Below are 18,879 nucleotides of genomic sequence, written 5' to 3' on the forward strand. Positions count from 1 at the left end.
TAATACCAACAAATTGTCTCTGAATTTAAAGAAGACCAAAATCATGCTCTTTAGCAATCGCAAAAGTAATATACCCATCAGGATTGTTATTGATGATACACCAATAGAATATGTTCAACAAAATTAATTCTTAGGAGTGGTAATAGATGAAAATATCTCATGGAAGCCTCATATAAATTACCTGAGGACAAAGGTTGCTAAATGTGTTGGAATGATGAGGAGATCATGTCATTTATTGAACACCAATGCTCTGCTGTTATTGTATCATTCATTTACTATGTCATATTTAAACTATTGTGTTGAAATCTGGGGAAATTGTTATAAATCCCATCTACAGCCTTTAGTCACTCTACAGAAAAAGGTCATTAGGATTGTGTCCAATGTTCACTTATGACATCATTCAAATCCACTATTCAATGAGTTAAAGCAACTTAAACTGCACGATGTGATCAACTTTAAAACTGCTCAAATTATGTTTAGGGCATCCCAAAACTTTCTACTATCCAATATACAGAACCTATTCCAGGATAGAGATACTCACCATAGTTACAGTCGAAGAGGAAACAACAAATTATATTTGCCTAAATTTAGAACAACTTTAAAATCAATGTGCATTTCAGTGCGTGGAGTCACTCTGTGGAACAACTTAGGAGACGAGTTAAAAACCTGTTCTAACATGATTCAATTTAAAAGACTGTTTAAAAAAGAAGTACTGAAGAAGTACAAGGAGGAAAGAGAGTGATGCCCTCAGCACAGAGCTATGGGAGAGAGGTGTATGGTCAGAGAGTGTTTGGGCCTGTGTGTGTGTGTATGTGTGTGTATGTGTGTGTGTTTTGTCTCGTCTTGTCTTGTCTCATAGTGACAGTGGTACTATTGTATTGTTAGTGTACAGGAGCTTTTCTTGTTTTTGTTTGTATAGTATTGTTCTTGTATTATATTGTTTATGTTAAATGTGGAATGAGTGAGAGAGGTTGGGATATTATAAGCATCTGCTTCATCCAACTCCTTTTCAAGCCTTGCATAAATGTCTCTGCCAAAATGTAAAAAAAATGTGTGTTGTTGTATTGTGCAGGTTTGAAATAAATACTTCAATTAAAAAAAATAAATATATATATATATATATATATATATATATATATATATATATATATATATATATGTATAGATATATGTACTGTATATATATATATATATATATATATATATATATATATATATATATATATATATATATATATATATATATATATATATATATATATATATATATATATATATATATATATATATACACACACACATATACTTGCATACTTGTGTGTAGTAGTAATAATATGATTAGAACATTTGAGTATTATGTTTGAGTTTATTTAAAGTAGGTGTGTTTATCCTTAACATTCTTGTCACTTCATTTTACACATTATAAAATTTTTAAGTCTTTTTTTAAATTTAATTTTTAAAGACATATACCACAATAATATCTTTCCGTGGGTGTAATACTGTGATATTATCGTACCTTCAGATTTTGATATTGTTGCATCCCCAATAGTAACTATTAGTTTTGATTCGTTTTTATTTAATTGATTGATTTGATTTATTCTTATTTTACTTACTCTTATTTACTCTCAGTTCTATCTTTAAATGTTTATTGTTTTCACCACCAATGCACAAGTTATATATTCAGTCAGTATTTACATTTCTTTACTTATTTTCTAATATATCTTCATCATTTATTTTAGCTATATGTAATTCATCCGTATTTTTTTTTGCGTTGTTTTGAAACAAGGTGTGTATTCAGTAAGTCAGTGACAAGAAACAAAAAATGGTGATTATACAAACATAATATTTTTCTCTCATTGCCCTGAATAAAATTGATTGAAATATTGAACATATGCATACATTTCAGTGAGTGAGAAGATGATCAAGTATAGATTATAAGCGGCAGGGACGTGCGGTCAGGGTAGGCAGACAAGACACAGCCTCACTTGTCTTGATAGAAAAAAAAAAAGAAAAAAAAACTCTACATAAAACAACTATTATTATTTGGTCATTAATCTTTATCATAAATGTATTTTCTTTATGATTAAAATAACTTTTTAACGTTTTCTTGAGTAAAAATTTGCGCACAAACCGATTATAAGGATTCAGGGTTTGATGCCGCTTCATCTCCTTACTTGTGTTTTTGTATCTTATTGCTGGTCTGTTTACACAATGTCGCTAAAATAATTTATAAAAATACATTTGCAGATACATTTTTACACCACAAATTTCTAGCTTTTACACTGTAGAATTTTTTTTGTCAGAAGCAAATATGTTGTTTTACTGCTTTGAATGTAATGAAATGAATGAATGTGATTGAATATATCCAAGATCAAATACTTCTCTAAACTAGACTTTAGGACAAAATGAATGTGATCATACAAAGTATGTTTATATGGAGGATAGATAGGATAGATAGTGTTGCTTCGGATACAGAAAGGTAAGAAACGGAAATGTTTTATCTATTTTATTAAAGCAAATTGGAACAAAAAGTATTTAATTACTTTATCAAATACATTTTGGTCCCATTTATCATACCATAATACCATTATCAATTTTATTAAAGTGAATTACTGTCCTCTTTTTCTCATTTTATTGTGCAACTTGTATTAAGAATGATTAAAGCATATGAATTTAAGTTAAAAAAAAAAAAGACAACTAAAGGCATCTATGCCTCACATGGTGTAAAGGTCACTGCACGTCACTGATAAGTGTCTGCAATTTTCACAACAACTTACTTGTTGTAGTTCAACCAACTAAAAAGAGAGATATCAACAGAAACTAATAATGATAATATTTATTTTTTGTCTGAAAAGAGGTCATGCAATTACCTCCGGAGTAAACAATTCCATGCTGGAGAGGACCAGTGTATGTGCCAATCTTCAGTCGACCAGTTTTCTGAAATACACAAACATTGACTGTGTCAGACTTGGTACACTAAAATACTTACACTTAGGGCCTGATCTACTAAAACTGCATAAACAAATTGTTAACTAGTGCAAACCGCCCTATTTAAATAAGGATATTGTGTGTACTTTGCGGCTTTCATCATGCATATCCATGTTAACGTGTTGTTGTTTTTTTGTGTTTTGCTATGTTTTGAAACATGCAGCAGACCATTATGTACCACTTTTTCTGGCCATTTTAGAAGCACTTCTGCAACTGCAACTCCTCAATTTCCACACATCTGCCAGTATGCAAGTCCTTTGTAGACACAATGTAGACACAAAACAGCTCTGGCGAAGTTTTAGTCTTGGCAGATCAAACTGCGTGTGCTAAATGATTACATTTGCATTTTCTACTCAGAGTATTGTGGGCGTTCTGGGGCCGTACTTATCAAGCTTCTTAGAGTGCCATTTTACACTTAAGTCCTGAGAATTTGCGAAATTTAGTCCTACTCTCAAACTTAAGAATAAAAGCTTTTTATCAACGTTCTTAAGTCTAAGAATCACTCCTACTCTCCACGATATTTAAGAGACCTTCAGAGGTGTCTTAAGTGGTTAGGAGTTGCCAGCAGGGGATGGCACTGAGGCGAGAGAGACGTGCGCAAACATTCAGGGAGCGGAACGATGTTCTGGATTTGTTTGATGACGAGCAGCTGTTTAAACGGTATCGTTTAGACAGAGCGGGTATTATTTTTGTCACAGATTTAATACTTTTCGATTCCATGTTGATTTCTGCATGTGGCTGCAGTGGGCTAGTATATATAGAGCCACCCACACCAGTTTCAAATTAGTTGCCTAATTAATGAATTGGAAAGAAAATGTTATGACAGTAGCGTATGTGTGTGGCCGTGAGGTGAGTGACGTCAGTGAGTGTGTGGGCGACAGAAGAGAGGGAGCGGTAGCGTGAGTGCCGGCGGGGACTAGTTTGTTTTGTATTATTTTGTAGTTTATTGTCAAAATATACACTCTCATTGTCCACTTAAATATTTCCAAGATATTGCTTTATTCTTAGACAACGGATTCCCTTCCGTGATTGGTCATTTCTATGGACACAGAAATGACGTCACCTAAAATTCCATTTACGGCACATAGTAATGTCGTAATTCAGCTCTGAGTGTGACACTTAAGATTCAGTCCTACACTTCGCTGAAAGTGTGAGTAAGACGCTTGATAACTAACTTTTAAGTGCAGCTTTCAGCGAATAATTTATTTACTCTTAAGTCAACTCTTAGCAGACTTCTTAGGAGTAATTCTGAGAAGCTTGATAAGTACGGCCCCTGATGATCAGCATATATTCTGCATATTCATGAAGACAGACACGCTAAATGGATTGCGCTCCTTATTTTAAGAGACACAATCCTCTGCGTACAAGCTTAATAGATCAGCTTTGTGTGTGCTATCAGGTATTCACAAGTTTTAATACAAGCAAACCTTTAGTAGATCAGGCCCTAAGTCTTTTAATTGCATAAGAGTGTTTACACTAAGAAGTACTGTAAAATGTAGTACACTGTCAGTACCTGGATGTTGTACAAAACGCGCACAAAATGGGGGCGTGTGCAGTGATGGACACCTACCACCCTCAAAAGTCGCCATCTTGGCTACATAGCAGAAGGGAAGGGACGACTTGTCATGTTTTACATTTCCCCTGTTTGCATTTTTACATCTGCCTTTTCCTCTTGGAGGTGTTTCACTCTCTCTCTCTTCTGTTGATTACAGACTTGGTTGCAGCTGAAGCCGAGACAATTGGGCACACCTGATTCATGTTTGTTTTGTTGCTATTTAGGCTGAGGGGAACGAGCAACTTGTTGCTGGCTCTTTCACTTTGTCACGTCTGCCTGTGAAACCTGCCAACACGCCACTGTTTCCAGTTTTCACCTGTGTTACTTTTGGATATTTGTATTTGCCCAGTTGTCTCCAGCGGAATGTTTTTCTTTGAGATTTAGTCAAATAAATATATTTTTGCTTTACCTGCTGTTCTGCCACTGCATCTGTGGTCCAGACTTAGCTGAGACATTACACTGCTAAACAAAAATCGATGGTAATGGGTTATACTGTCAAGATGTGGACTATGGCGGGTTCGTTTTTCCGAGATGCAATAATAGTTGGAGCGGACATGGCTTGAAGGTAAGGACATATTTATTTTTTACTATAACAAAAGGAACAAACTAAAGGTGCGCACAAGGCGGAGGTACAAACTTGACTATGAAACAAAAACTTGCACGTGGGCAAAAAACTAAGGACATGAACAAAAGTCGCTAACTGTGGCATGAATAGAAAAAACTTACTTGATAAGGCATGAAGTGCGCAGAGGTGAACAGAGTGATGTCGCCAGGCCGACTGCCTGGCAACAATGGCCTTAAATACTGGTGACATGATTAGTGAAAACGTGAGACAGGTGCGTGACATGAGGATGTGAAACAGGTGCGTGACAAGACAGGTGAAAACTAATGGGTGACCATGGAAACCAAACCAAACAAGGAAGTGCAACCAGGAACTAAAAAAAGAGCCCAAAACCCAAGCAAAACAAAAACATGATTAACACAGACATGACAGAGCCCCCCCCTTACGGACAGATCCCAGATGTCCCAACACAAAAAAATGAACAAGAGTCATGGGAGGGCGGGAGGGGGACATGGCGGTGGGTCGCCAGGCCAAGTGGCCCCGAATCCACCGAGGCATAGTCATGTGGCGGCGGCGAGTGGAACGCCGCCGCCACAGGCGAGGTGGGCGACCCGGGAAGGGCCACATCCGTGGCAGACGATGACCTGGGTGCACTTGGCGTGGCAGACGACCAGGCAGCGGCCATATCCGTGGCCGACGAGAAGACAGATGCGGCGTCGTCGTCATGGCAGGCGTAGAAGCAGCAGATGAAGCAGGCGGCGAAGCTTGGCGTGGCGAAGCTTGTCGTGGCCATGGTTGGTCTTGGCATGGTTGGTCTTGGGGTTGGTCTTGGACTTGGTCTTGGCATGGTTGGTCTTGGACTTGGACTCGGCATGGTTGGTCTTGGACTTGGCATGGTTGGTCTTGGATTTGGTCTTGGTCTTGGCATGGTTGGTCTTGGACTTGGTCTTGGCATGGGGGGTCTTGGTATGGGGGGTCTTGGTCTTGGTCTTGGCATGGGGGGTCTTGGACTTGGTCTTGGCATGGTGTGTCTTGGCATGGGGGGTCTTGGACTTGGTCTTGGCATGGTGTGTCTTGGTCTTGGCGTGGAGCTGCGACTGGCGGCACTGGGCGCCGTGGAGCTGCGACTGGCGGCACTGGGCGTCGTGGAGCTGCGACTGGCGGCACTGGGCGTCGTGGAGCTGCGACTGGCGGCACTGGGCGTCGTGGAGCTGCGACTGGCGGCACTTGGCGTCGTGGAGCTGCGACTGGCGGCACTTGGCGTCGTGGAGCTGCGACTGGCGGCACTGGGCGTCGTGGAGCTGCGACTGGCGGCACTTGGCGTCGTGGAGCTGCGACTGGCGGCACTTGGCGTCGTGAAGCTGCGACTGGCGGCACTTGGCGTCGTGAAGCTGCGACTGGCGGCACTTGGCGGCGTGGAGCAGGTAGCGGAACTTGGCGTGGAGCTACCACGGGTGGCGCTTGGCGTGGAGTTGCGACTGGTGGCGCATGGCGTGGAGCTGCGACTGGTGGCGCTTGGCGTGGAGCTGCGACTGGTGGCGCTTGGCATGGAGCTGCGACTGGTGGCGCTTGGCATGGAGCTGCGACTGGTGGCGCTTGGCGTGGAGCTGCGACTGGTGGCGCTTGGCGTGGTGGAACTTGGCGTGGAGCTGGTGGAGGTGGCCTAGCTGGAGGCTGTGGCTTGGCAGGTCGAAAGACTGGTGGTGGCGGCCGTGCTGGTGGCTGTGGCTTGGCAGGTCGAAAGACAGGTGGTGGTGGCCGAGCTGGTGGCTGTGGCTTGGCGTGATGAAAGACTGGTGGTGGTGGTCGTGCTGGAGGCTGTGGCTTGACGTGACGATGCTGAGCCACCCCACTTGAACAATTCCCAGCCCTAGCCCCCCCCTCAAGGAGCGGATACCAGACGCGCGCCCTGCGGTCTGGAATCGTTTTTTTGGGTGAGTGGAGGGTGGTCAGGAGGGGGGCAGAATCCTCCCCTCCAAACTGTCCAAAAAGTCTTTCTTTCCCCCCCACATGGGCTTTTGTGGGTGAAAAACATTTTTGTGACTTGGGCGTGGCTTGAGTCCTGGGGGGCGGGGCATGGAATTTGGGTGGCTTGGATTGACAGGATAAAGAATTTGGAAAAAAAATCTCCAGGTCTGTGGCGTGCTCCTTGAGCTGCCAGGCTGGCTGTCTTCTATTTCCGCCCGGAGGGAGAGGAGCCCGCAGGAGTGGTGCATCCTGTCCACTCGCGGAAGTCTTTCCTTGGCGACGTTTCCGGGGCGGGAGTGATGTGCCGATCGGCACCAGCTTGCCTACGGGCCCCCACATCATCCCACTGCGCTCCCTGGGGGAAAAGCGCAGTGTTTCCGCTTCCATAGCGCACAGGATTTCCCACGCTCCCTCATCCAACTTTTTTGCGGAAAAACGTTCTTGTGCTGGCGACATTCTGTCAAGATGTGGACTATGGCGGGTTCGTTTTTCCGAGATGCAATAATAGTTGGAGCGGACATGGCTTGAAGGTAAGGACATATTTATTTTTTACTATAACAAAAGGAACAAACTAAAGGCGCGCACAAGGCGGAGGTACAAACTTGACTATAAAACAAAAACTTGCACGTGGGCAAAAAATTAAGGACATGAACAAAAGTCGCTAACTGTGGCATGAATAGAAAAAACTTACTTGATAAGGCATGAAGTGCGCAGAGGTGAACAGAGTGATGTCGCCAGGCCGACTGCCTGGCAACAATGGCCTTAAATACTGGTGACATGATTAGTGAAAACGTGAGACAGGTGCGTGACATGAGGATGTGAAACAGGTGCGTGACAAGACAGGTGAAAACTAATGGGTGACCATGGAAACCAAACCAAACAAGGAAGTGCAACCAGGAACTAAAAAAAGAGCCCAAAACCCAAGTAAAACAAAAACATGATTAACACAGACATGACATATACTTGTATAGCGCTTTTCTACCTTCAAGATACTCAAAGCGCTCTGACACTATTTCCACACTCACACACACATTCACACACTGATGGCGGTAGCTGTCATGCAAGGCCCTAACCACGACCCATCGGGAGCAAGGGTGAAGTGTCTTGCTCAAGGACAAAACGGACGTGACCCGGATGGCAGAAGCTGGGGATCAAACCAGGAACCCTCGAGTTGCTGGCATGGCCTATGTACCAACCGAGCCACGCCGTGGTGTAATGTTTGCCTCGTTTGAAAGTTTGGAGTACATACAAACCAGAATAAGGCAAGGCAAGGCAACTTTATTTGCATAGCACTTTTCATACACAAGGCAGACTCAAAGTGCTTCACAGACAAATAAGTGAAATGAAAGAAAATAAAAGCAAAATTAAAATGCAGACAATAAAAATAAAAACAGTGCAGACGTTAAAAGTTAAAAGATTAAAAGATTTAGCTGAAAGCTAAGGTGAACATAAAAGTTTTCAGTCTAGTTTTAAAAGTAGTCAGAGTTGGGGAAAGTCTGACATCTTCAGGAAGTTTATTCCAGCTATTTGTTGCATAGTGACTGAGTGATGCTCTCCCTTGATTTGAGTTTACTCTGGGAACCGCTAACAGATTGGTCTCAGAAGATCTTAGTGATCTAGAGCAGTGGTTCTCAAATGGGGGTACGTGTACCCCTGGGGGTACTTGAAGGTATGCCAAGGGGTACGTGAGATTTTTAAAAAATATTCAAAAAATAGCAACAATTCAAAAATCCTTTATAAATATATTTATTGAATAATACTTCAACAAAATATGAATGTAAGTTCATAAACTGAACATCAAATCAAGTAGGATATTCCATTCATTACAATGCAACAATGCAATATTCAGTGTTGACAGCTAGATTTTTTGTGGACATGTTCCATAAATATTGACGTTAAAGATTTCTTTTTTTGTGAAGAAATGTTTAGAATTAAGTTCATGAATCCAGATGGATCTCTATTACAATCCCCAAAGAGGGCACTTTAAGTTGATGATTACTTCTATGTGTAGAAATCTTTATTTATAATTGAATCACTTGTTTATTTTTCAACAAGTTTTTAGTTATTTGTATATATTTTTTTCCAAATAGTTCAAGAAAGACCACTACAAATGAGCAATACTTTGCACTGTTATACAATTTACTAAATCAGAAACTGATGACATAGTGCTGTATTTTACTTCTTTATCTCTTTTTTTCAACCAAAAATGCTTTGCTCTGATTAGGGGGTACTTGAATTAAAAAAAAATTCACAGGGGGTACATCACTGAAAAAAGGTTGAGAACCACTGATCTAGAGGGCTTATATAGTGGGAGCATATCAGTGATATACTTCGGCCCTAGACCATGTAGTGATATATATGTGAGCAGGAGGATTTTGAAATCAATTCTCTGATGTACAGGATTTAAGAATTGGTGTAATGTGCTCACATTTTTTGGTCTTTGTTAGAACTCTACCAGCAGCGTTCTGAACAAGCTGTAGCTGCCTGACAGTTTTTTTGGGAAGACCTGCAAGGAGACCATTACAATAGTCTAGCCTACTGGTAATAAAGGCATGTACAAGTTTTTCTAAGTCTTGAGCTGACATGAGCCCTCTAAGTCTTGTTACATTTTTGAGGTGATAGTAGACCGATTTTGTTACTGATTTGATGTGACTGTCGAAATGTAAATCAAAATCTAAAATAAATAAGTCATAATAGGGAGGAGGAGGAGTAGATACATATTGTGATTGTTATTGGGTACAATGACAGTAAAGACAGAACTACACTGTAAACAATTACACTGTAGCCTGTATTATATGATAAATTAAATGATAAATGGGTTATACTTGTATAGCGCTTTTCTACCTTCAAGGTACTCAAAGCGCTTTGACAGTATTTCCACATTCACCCATTCACACACACATTCACACACTGATGGAGGGAGCTGCCATGCAAGGGTGAAGTGTCTTGCCCAAGGACACAACGGACGTGACTAGGATGGTAGAAGGTGGGGATTGAACCCCAGTAACCAGCAACCCTCCGATTGCTGGCACGGCCACTCTACCAACTTTGCCACGCCGTATTATACTTATTGAAGTAGTCACCCTCGAAGGGAGTCCTAACATCTGCGGTCCTTTCTCAAGGTTTCTTCTTTTTCCTCATCTGGGTTTTTAAAAATTGTTCCTTGCCCGCTTGTGGATTTAGATCGAGTTTGTGAAGCCAATTGAGACACTCGTAATTACGGCCAATATAAATCGAATTTGATTGATTGATTGATTGAAGTGCAGTGAAACAAATATTTAATCTACAATACAATGTCATTGACTCATAAAGGATATGTAGAAAGAATAATTGATATATACATTTTCAAATGATTGATTATATTGATACACTCACAGTGTCAACCTGACGCAGGACTGTTCCCTCTCCAAAGAACACAGGCTTGTGGGCATCAACCAGGATCAAGTCAAAGTATGACTGCCAGGGCCTGTGGGCTGTACCCGGCTGCAGTACATGCAAACGCACAAAGTACACATATATATACATCATTGACAAGCATACAGTTCTAATATCAAAGTTAAAGCACAACCATTTACCTTTGGACCATGAGGGAAATCAAACAAGTAGGTCATAATTTTCTAAAAGAAAGCAGAGCTAATTATTTGACAGTACTAGATTAGTATGCCGTGTTATCTTATTGTACTTCATAGCATGTCACCTGAGTGTATTCATAATCACTGTTGGTTGCCAGGAATATTTTGGATACTTCACTCATGCGACTGAGGAGGAGAGCAAGTTTTGGCTGAGTAAGGAAAAACACATCAAACAAATTAGGTGAAAATATTTCAGAAAATGTAAAAAGTAGTCAAAAGCCACACTTCAGTAGAAGTAACGACAACTTCAAGGAAAATTTAAACATTTCTTGCCAGAAATTGACTTTAGTATCTACTTAAGATACTACAGGAAATAATAATTTCAATGTTTTCATGATATTGGCACCTAGTATGGTAAAGTGTTTGAATAAACTACTCCATAGTATACATCAAATGATGTACTGGGTAAATCTGCATTCTTCTCGTCTTGACCAAAAAGCTCAGATTCCACAGCCCCAACCAAACCTGCTCTGTTGCGATTGGTCACGCATCCAGGGTGGACATTGTTCTGCATGTTTGCTCTCTTGTTATGGTAAGGAGTGTTGGTTTAATGTTAGTTAATTAGTAGTAAAACATTAAACATGTTGTGTTCTTTTGAAATTATTTTCTTGAATGTTGGTTTAATACTAGTGACACTCATATGAGTTGTTAGGTTGAATGTTGGTTAACTAGTCGTGACACATTCAATGTTTTCTTTTTAAATGAGTTATTTAGTTTAATGTTGGTTAACTATTGGTGTCACATTCACTGTGTAGTGTTCTTTTTTTAAATTTTATTCAAATGGAATGATGGTTAAATGATGGGGACGGCGTGGCGCCGTTGGGAGAGTGGCCGTGCCAGCAAACTTAGGGTTCCTGGTTCAATCCCCAGCTTCTACCAACCTAGTCACGTCCGTTGTGTCCTTGAGCAAGACACTTCACCCTTGCTCCTGATGCGTCATGGTTAGCGCCTTGCATGGCAGATCCTGCCATCAGTGTGTGAATGTGTGTGTGAATGGGTGAATGTGGAAATAGTGTCAAAGCGCTTTGAGTACCTTGAAGGTAGAAAAGCAATATACAAGTATAACCCATTTACCATTTAACTAGTAGTGTAACATTAAACTTGTGTACTGTTTAAATTAGTTAACATTCAACTTGTGTTGTTTTTAAAAGAGTTACTTAGTTGATTTTTGGTTAAATACTAGTGACGGTTAAATTAGTTTTTAAGTTCGATGTTAGTAAACTGGTAGTGACACATTCAACTTGTGTTTTTTATAGATTAGTTATTTAGTTGAATGTTGGTTAACTAGTAGTAATACATTAAACTTGTTGTGTTGTTTTTAAATAAGTTATTTAGTTAAATGTTTATTTCCCCATTGTGGGATAAATAAAAGGTATATCCCAGGTAGGGATGATGTTTGATAAGGAATTATCGAGTTCGAGCCTATTATCGAATCCTCTTATCGAACCGATTCCTTATCGATTCTCTTATCGAGTCCAGATAGGTTGTTGTATATGGAAAAAAACACACAATATTTGGTTTAACAAAAGCTCACTTTTATTATATAATAAAAAAATTAAATCTAATAAATAAATAAATATTGACTGTTACCCACCTAAAAAAATAAAATAAAATAAATAAATATTGACTGTTGTTACCCAAAGTATATTAAGTGGGATTTTTCAGAGAAACAAATATATACAGTAACACAAAAACAACCTGTCTCTGTGATCACTATAGGTGTATAAATAATAATATAGTGTTAAATAAAATCAGTCCCTTGGGCACAAAACTGAAAATAATACAGCTCTCCAAAAAGTGCACTTCTGCTGCTATTTGACATTACTGTTTGTTATGATGCTTTGACATTTTTGCACTTTATTTCTTTATTGAAAGAACATTCTATGAAGAGAAAAGTTCTTTGCAAATGTGGTTACAATGCTAATAAATGAAAAGTTAAAGCTAAAAAAAGAAATACACTTTATTGACTTAACATAATTTCTTTATGGGGGAAAAATTTTATGAGCTAGAGAATATAACAACTACACTACCCAGCATGCAACGGGAGTTACGAGCATGCGCGGTAGCCCCGAAAAGTGTTGCATGTTGCCACGCTGTGAAAGTAAACGTCAAGAACTCAGCCAACACGCCTCGTCTGCATTATTTATAATTAGACAGACAATACATCTACAGTGTGATTTTGTTTTGTTTACAAGGAAAGAAAAACAATAGTTAAAAAAGGGAGATATGTTGTATATATATGTATGTGCTGCGGTTGTTTTAAGAACGTTGCGACAGCTGCCGTAAAGGAGGTGCGTTGCTATGTTTCCGGTTGGTCGTAAAAGTGTTCGTCATGTGTTTTGCCCTGCTAAAATCTCTCAGTAAAGTTATTCGATGGATTATAGCTTTTGTTTTGAACTTTATTACACCTTGGAGCGCTTTTTCCCGTCCATTATTTTCCTGCTTTCGCTATCTGCGCCTAATGACTGAGCTACGTGACGTCATTTATTGTGATGTCCCACGGAGCATTTCTGGTCGGGACGGGATTCGAATAAAGAATCAACTCTTTTCCTTTACTATAGTGGTCTCGATAACGGGTACCGGTTCTCAAAAAGGGATTCGAGTCCGAGGACTCGGTTCTTTTCTTATCAAACAACCGGGAAAACCGGTTTCGAGTATCATCCCTAATCCCAGGGGTGCTCACACTTTTTCTGCAGGCGAGCTACTTTTCAATTGATCAAGTCGTGGGGATCTACCTCATTCATATATATAATTTATATTTACTTATTTATGAAATATATGTTTTGTTAACAAGTTAAAGGTGTTTAATGATAATGCAAGCATGTTTAACACATATAGTTAATATTGTTAATAAATTAAAGGTGTTTAATGATAATACAAGAATGTTTAATACATATAGTTAATATTATTAGCATGTTAAAGGTGTTTAAAGATAATGCAAGCATGTTTAACACATATACTTAACATTGTTAACAAGTTAAAGGTGTTTAATGATAATACAAGCATGTTTAACACATATAGTTAATATTGTTAACAAGTTAAAGGTATTTAAAGATAATACAAGCATGTTTAACACATATAGTTAATATTGTTAACAAGTTAAAAGTGTTTAATGATAATACATGCATGTTTAACACATATAGATTCCTTTCTTTCATGAAGACAAGAATATAAGTTGGTGTATTACCTGATTCTGATGACTTGCATTGATTGGAATCAGACAGTGGTGCTGATAACGTCCGCATTTTCAAATGGAGGAGAAAAAAAGTCCTCCTTTCTGTCCTATACCACATGAAAGTGGTTGGTTTTTGTCATCTTATTTGTCCAGCTTCCATACTCCTTTGTATACACTTTACAAGAAATACATTGGCGGCAAATTCCGTAGCTTGCTAGCTTGTGCACGCCAGCTTTCTGAGACTCTTAGCGCAGGCAGGATGAAGCAGAGCTTTAATTGTGAAGGCAGGAACTGTGCAGTCGGTCTTTAGAGTTTTGACGACAGGTACGGCGCCAGAGTCTGTTGAAATAAAAAGTGTTTCTCGCCTTCCTGTCTGTAATTTTTTTCTTAATAATGAGCTGGCAGCAGCCAGCGTCATCTCAGAAGACCCTCGGGTGCCGTGAATGTCAATCAAGTGACGAAAGTGACGTCATAGTGAAGATTTATGATCGCTCATTTTTAGGACTATTTTTTTAATGCCTTGCTGGCGAACGACTGACACACCCTCCGCGATCGACCGGTAGATCGCGATCGACGTAATGAGCACCCCTGGTATATCCTATCCTATTAAACTTTTCTTTTTAAATGAGTTCTACTAGTAGAAGGACAATAAACTTGGGTTATTTTTAAATCAATTATTTAGTTGAATGGAAGTTAACTAGTATTGTCACATTCACCATGTAGTGTTGTTTTTAAATGAGGTATTTTAATGGAATGATGGATAAATAGCAACATTAAAGTTGTTGTGTACTTTTTTAATTAGTTATTTATTTACTATACAATATGAATATGAATATGTTGTGTTAACTTTTGATCAATTCACATTGTTTGCTGAAAAAATGGCTGCTCTTTTTTGTACTTACCTCTTTTACTACATACTTCTCCAGGTTTTCGACAGTCTTTTCTTTTAAGGTCCCCTTTGAAAACAAAGGTGAAAGTAAGCCATTTGCCAAGATAACAATGAAGTGCTTTGGACAAGATTGCTAATCTACTTTGAGATGAACCCAATCCACAGCGTCTCGAACATCCTGGAACATGCTTTTATAAGACATGAAGAGGTCGCCATCTTTAAAGCCCGTCTCACAACTGTGAAAAGAAAACGTATAATTAGACAATGTGGTGCAAGTACAATACTTATGAGATATGAAAATGTATGACAACAATATTTTGTGTTTAAAGGTCACAGTAAGAGCAGTTTTGCTTCCTCCAGAGGCCAGCACCATGTACAGGGGGGACTTTTGAGACATAGGCTATGTTCATATTGCATCTTTTTTGTTTAATCCAATTTTCTTTATGTAGTCCTTAACATTACAAAGGTTTTTTTTTTAATAGTGTTAACGGAATAGGTCACTGCGCACAAAACATGACGTTTATGAAATGGCTCCAATTCTAGTGTAAATCCTGGCATTTTTGTGGCAATTTCAAGGATATTGTGCAAAGTCCACATTTTCTTAATCAAATAATTTGGCATAGAAGATTAAAAAGGAAGAGGGCAAGAAATTTGGCACGTGCAGTTTGTGAAGCATTTACTTCAATGCGTGTTCTGAGGAGCGTGTGGACGAGCAGTCGGAGTCAGGAGTTGTTGGACATTGACGCAACTTCTAAACAGGCCTGGAGTTTTGTCATTTTAGGGTCAAAGCCACTTGCCGTTTGGTATCGTTAAGCTTTTGTCAAATGTCAGTGCAGGAAGGCCATCAAGGTCCACGGTCATAATTGATGTAGCTTAAAGGTTAAGGATGATTACATTTTAATATTAGTTTAGTTGGTTTATTTGAGCAGTTGGCTTGACATTAAACATCGAAAAATAAAATACAAGATAAGTTTAAATAAAAAAGCAACACAATGCTCAAAAGGTGTAGGCTAAAGCATGTTGCTTTTTTATGCCTACGCAGAATTTACATACGGTAGTCGGTTTTCTGTGTCAGTTTTATAGCCATTGATTTTCATTGAGTCAATACACGTTTTAAACAGATCACTATATATATATATATATATATATATATATATATATATATATATATATATATATATATATATATATATATATATATATATATATATATATATATATCACCCGTAAATACAAAGAGGTAATTTTTAGTACTTAAGCAGAAGTTCAAGTCCATGGTACAACTGAAAATTGCTCCTTCACACCTTACACTATGCAATGCACTATGTAATTTTGTTTTGTACCTTTTATTCAAATTTTCTGTAGTTTTATATTAGGTAGGCTACATAGTTTTTTTTTAGTTAATTGTTTTAAAGCCTTTAAATTGGCCATCCAGGCTCTAACAATTATGCACATGGTTTTTATGTTAGTCCTGGCTTTGGTTATTTGGAAAATGCCCCTTCCTCTGAAGTTGTAGCACGATTTCCTGGGTTGGAACATTTCTTGGATACTGTAGGGAAGCATGTGGTTGTGTGCCTTATACATCACAACTGCTGTGTTCAAATTGATGCAATTTTAATTTGTTTAATTTAATAAAGCGTGGATTTGTAGAGGCACGATACTTGGCATGGTTAACTACTCTGATGGATTTCCTTTGTAATCAGAAAAGTGGATGTATATTTTTTATAGGTGTTACCCCATATTTCAATACAGTAAGTAAGGTATGGAAGTATGAAAGAATTATATAGCATATGGAGAGCATTGCGATTAAGAAAAGCTCTGATTTGACATATTATTGCAATTTGTTTTGATAGTTGTTGTTTGTTTTAATATTATGCACTTTCCAATTTAGCTTAGTATCAATGTTGAGTCCTAAAACAATTATGACATTTACTCTTTCAATTGTTACCTCATTGATTTGGATTTGGAATTGTTGATTTACTTTTCTGTTTCCAAACACATCCATCCATCCATTTTCTACCGCTTATTCCCTTCGGGGTCGCGGGGGGTGCTGGAGCCTATCTCAGCTACAATCGGGCTTTTGCTACACTTCTACTGTGGCAGATCTCTGTGTGCAGCAATATATTTGTGTAAAAAAGATATGTCTGTAAGTTCACATTCCTTTTCCATAGGGATGTAACGATAAACAGTAGTAATGATAACCGCGGTAAAACTCCCGACGGTTAGTATTACCATTGTAAATTAAAATTATCGAGATTGATAAATGCACTTTGATGAACCAATGTATGTATGTATGAAAACAAGAGACATTAATGTATTTCCCCATTAAGAAATGACATAACCCAATCTAAAATGATATAAACATGTTGCTGTCTGAGCAACTAAGACACGGGTCCACAAACTACGACCCACTGGCCCGACCATGCCTGCCAGCGTTCACAGTAGGGACCCAGCGGCATGTCCCCCAGTCAGGAACTGACAATATTAAACTTGAACAAATTAAAATTTGCTGACATTGGGTGGAGTAGTTCAGTCATTGACCATTAGCCATTAAGCCAGCCTTTCCCACTAAAAAGCATTCAGAGCAGGCTGAGAAGGATGCAGAAGATCATGTCCACACGCTGGTGTAAAGTGGTCTTACAGGGGCTGAGAACCAAAATTGCAAGCTGCCAATTGTACTAGTCCAAGTAAAGTCTAAAAAAGGAAATACAATTGTCACAACTTACACTTTTTGGAACAAGAAAGCACAGAAATGTTTTGCGCAGAGTTTAAAAAATAAATTGCAACTCACAGGAAGGAAAGGACACATCCTTCTGTGCACGATGGGCCAACAGAAGGTCGTGAGCATCAACAGTTTTAGAATTGAAGGTAGCTGCGTTACATGGGGATAAATTAATTGAACTGCCTAATGTTTATACACAAGAGTCCATGCCAGTAGACATAGGTAATAATCCTACATAAAAGGATATATTTTTTAAATGGCCTCACCTGAAACATATTCACTTGCCTCAAATTTATGCAGGAATTGAGCTCCTGATCGGAACGAATGTGCCAAAAGCCCTGGAGCCTTTAAAAGTGGTGTGTAGTGAGGACAGAGGACTATTTGCCACAAGGACTGGAATGAACTGTTAATGTGGGAGGCAGCGGAGAGAAGACAAACAATAAAATGCTACACATAACTGTACTGAACAAAAATATAAATGCAACACTTCAGTTTATGCTCCCATTTTTCATGAGTTGAACTCAAAGATCTAAAACTTTTACTATATACACAAAATACCTATTCCTCGCAAATATTGTTCACATATTGTCTAAAACTGTGTTAGTGAGCACTTTTTTGCCAAGATAATCCATCTCACCTCACAGGTGTGGCATATCAAAATGCTGATTAAACAGCATGAGTATTGCACAGGTGTGCCTTAGGATGCCCACAATAAAAGGCTACTCTGAAATGTGCAGTTTTGCTTTATTGGGAGTCTGGGGTTCAGAAAAGCAGTCAGTATCTGGTGTGACCACCATTTGCCTCACGCAGTGCAACACATGTCCTTCGCATAGAGTTGGTCAGGTTGTTGATTGTGGCCTGTGGAATGTTGGTCCACTCCTCTTCAATGGCTGTGCGAAGTTGCTGGATATTGGCAAGAACTGGAACACGCTGTCCCATACGCCGATCCACAGCATTCCAAACATGCTCAATGGCTGACATATCCGGTAAGTGTGCTAGCCATGCAAGAACTGGGATGTTTTCAGCTTCCAGGAATTGTGTACAGAACCTTGCAACATGGGGCTGTGCATTGTGAGGCTGCAACATGAGGTGATGGTCTCGGGTGAATGGCACAACAATGGGCCCCAGGATCTCGTCACAGTATCTCTGTGCATTCAAAAGGCCATCAATTAAATGCACTTGTGTTCGTTGTCCATAACATACGCTTGCCCGTACCATAATCACACCCCCACCATGGACCACTCGATTCACAACGTTGACATCAGCAAACCGCTCTCCCAAACGACGGCACACACGCTGTCTGCCATCTGCCCTGAATAGTGAAAATCGAGATTCATCTGTGAAAAGAACACCTCTCCAATGTGCCAGGCGCCATCGAATATGAGCAT

At 39.2% G+C, this 18,879-nt stretch overlaps 1 protein-coding gene across 4 annotated transcripts in view; it reads right to left on the reverse strand.

The window, feature by feature from the left end:
• The window catches only part of LOC133657492 (cytosolic purine 5'-nucleotidase-like), a 139,534-nt gene that overhangs the window by 34,823 nt on the left and 85,832 nt on the right, over nt 1–18,879 (reverse strand). For all 4 annotated transcript variants that reach the window (XM_062058891.1, XM_062058889.1, XM_062058892.1 and 1 more), the window contains 6 exons: nt 14,912–15,005; nt 14,783–14,836; nt 10,771–10,854; nt 10,649–10,690; nt 10,449–10,556; nt 2,871–2,937 (listed from right to left, as the gene is read on the reverse strand). In XM_062058891.1, the coding sequence (XP_061914875.1) occupies nt 2,871–2,937; nt 10,449–10,556; nt 10,649–10,690; nt 10,771–10,854; nt 14,783–14,836; nt 14,912–15,005 (449 nt within the window). The remainder of the gene's footprint in view (nt 1–2,870; nt 2,938–10,448; nt 10,557–10,648; nt 10,691–10,770; nt 10,855–14,782; nt 14,837–14,911; nt 15,006–18,879) is intronic.

This window comes from Entelurus aequoreus, linkage group LG09 (genome assembly GCF_033978785.1).
Source record: "Entelurus aequoreus isolate RoL-2023_Sb linkage group LG09, RoL_Eaeq_v1.1, whole genome shotgun sequence".
Classification (NCBI taxonomy): Eukaryota; Metazoa; Chordata; class Actinopteri; order Syngnathiformes; family Syngnathidae; genus Entelurus; species Entelurus aequoreus.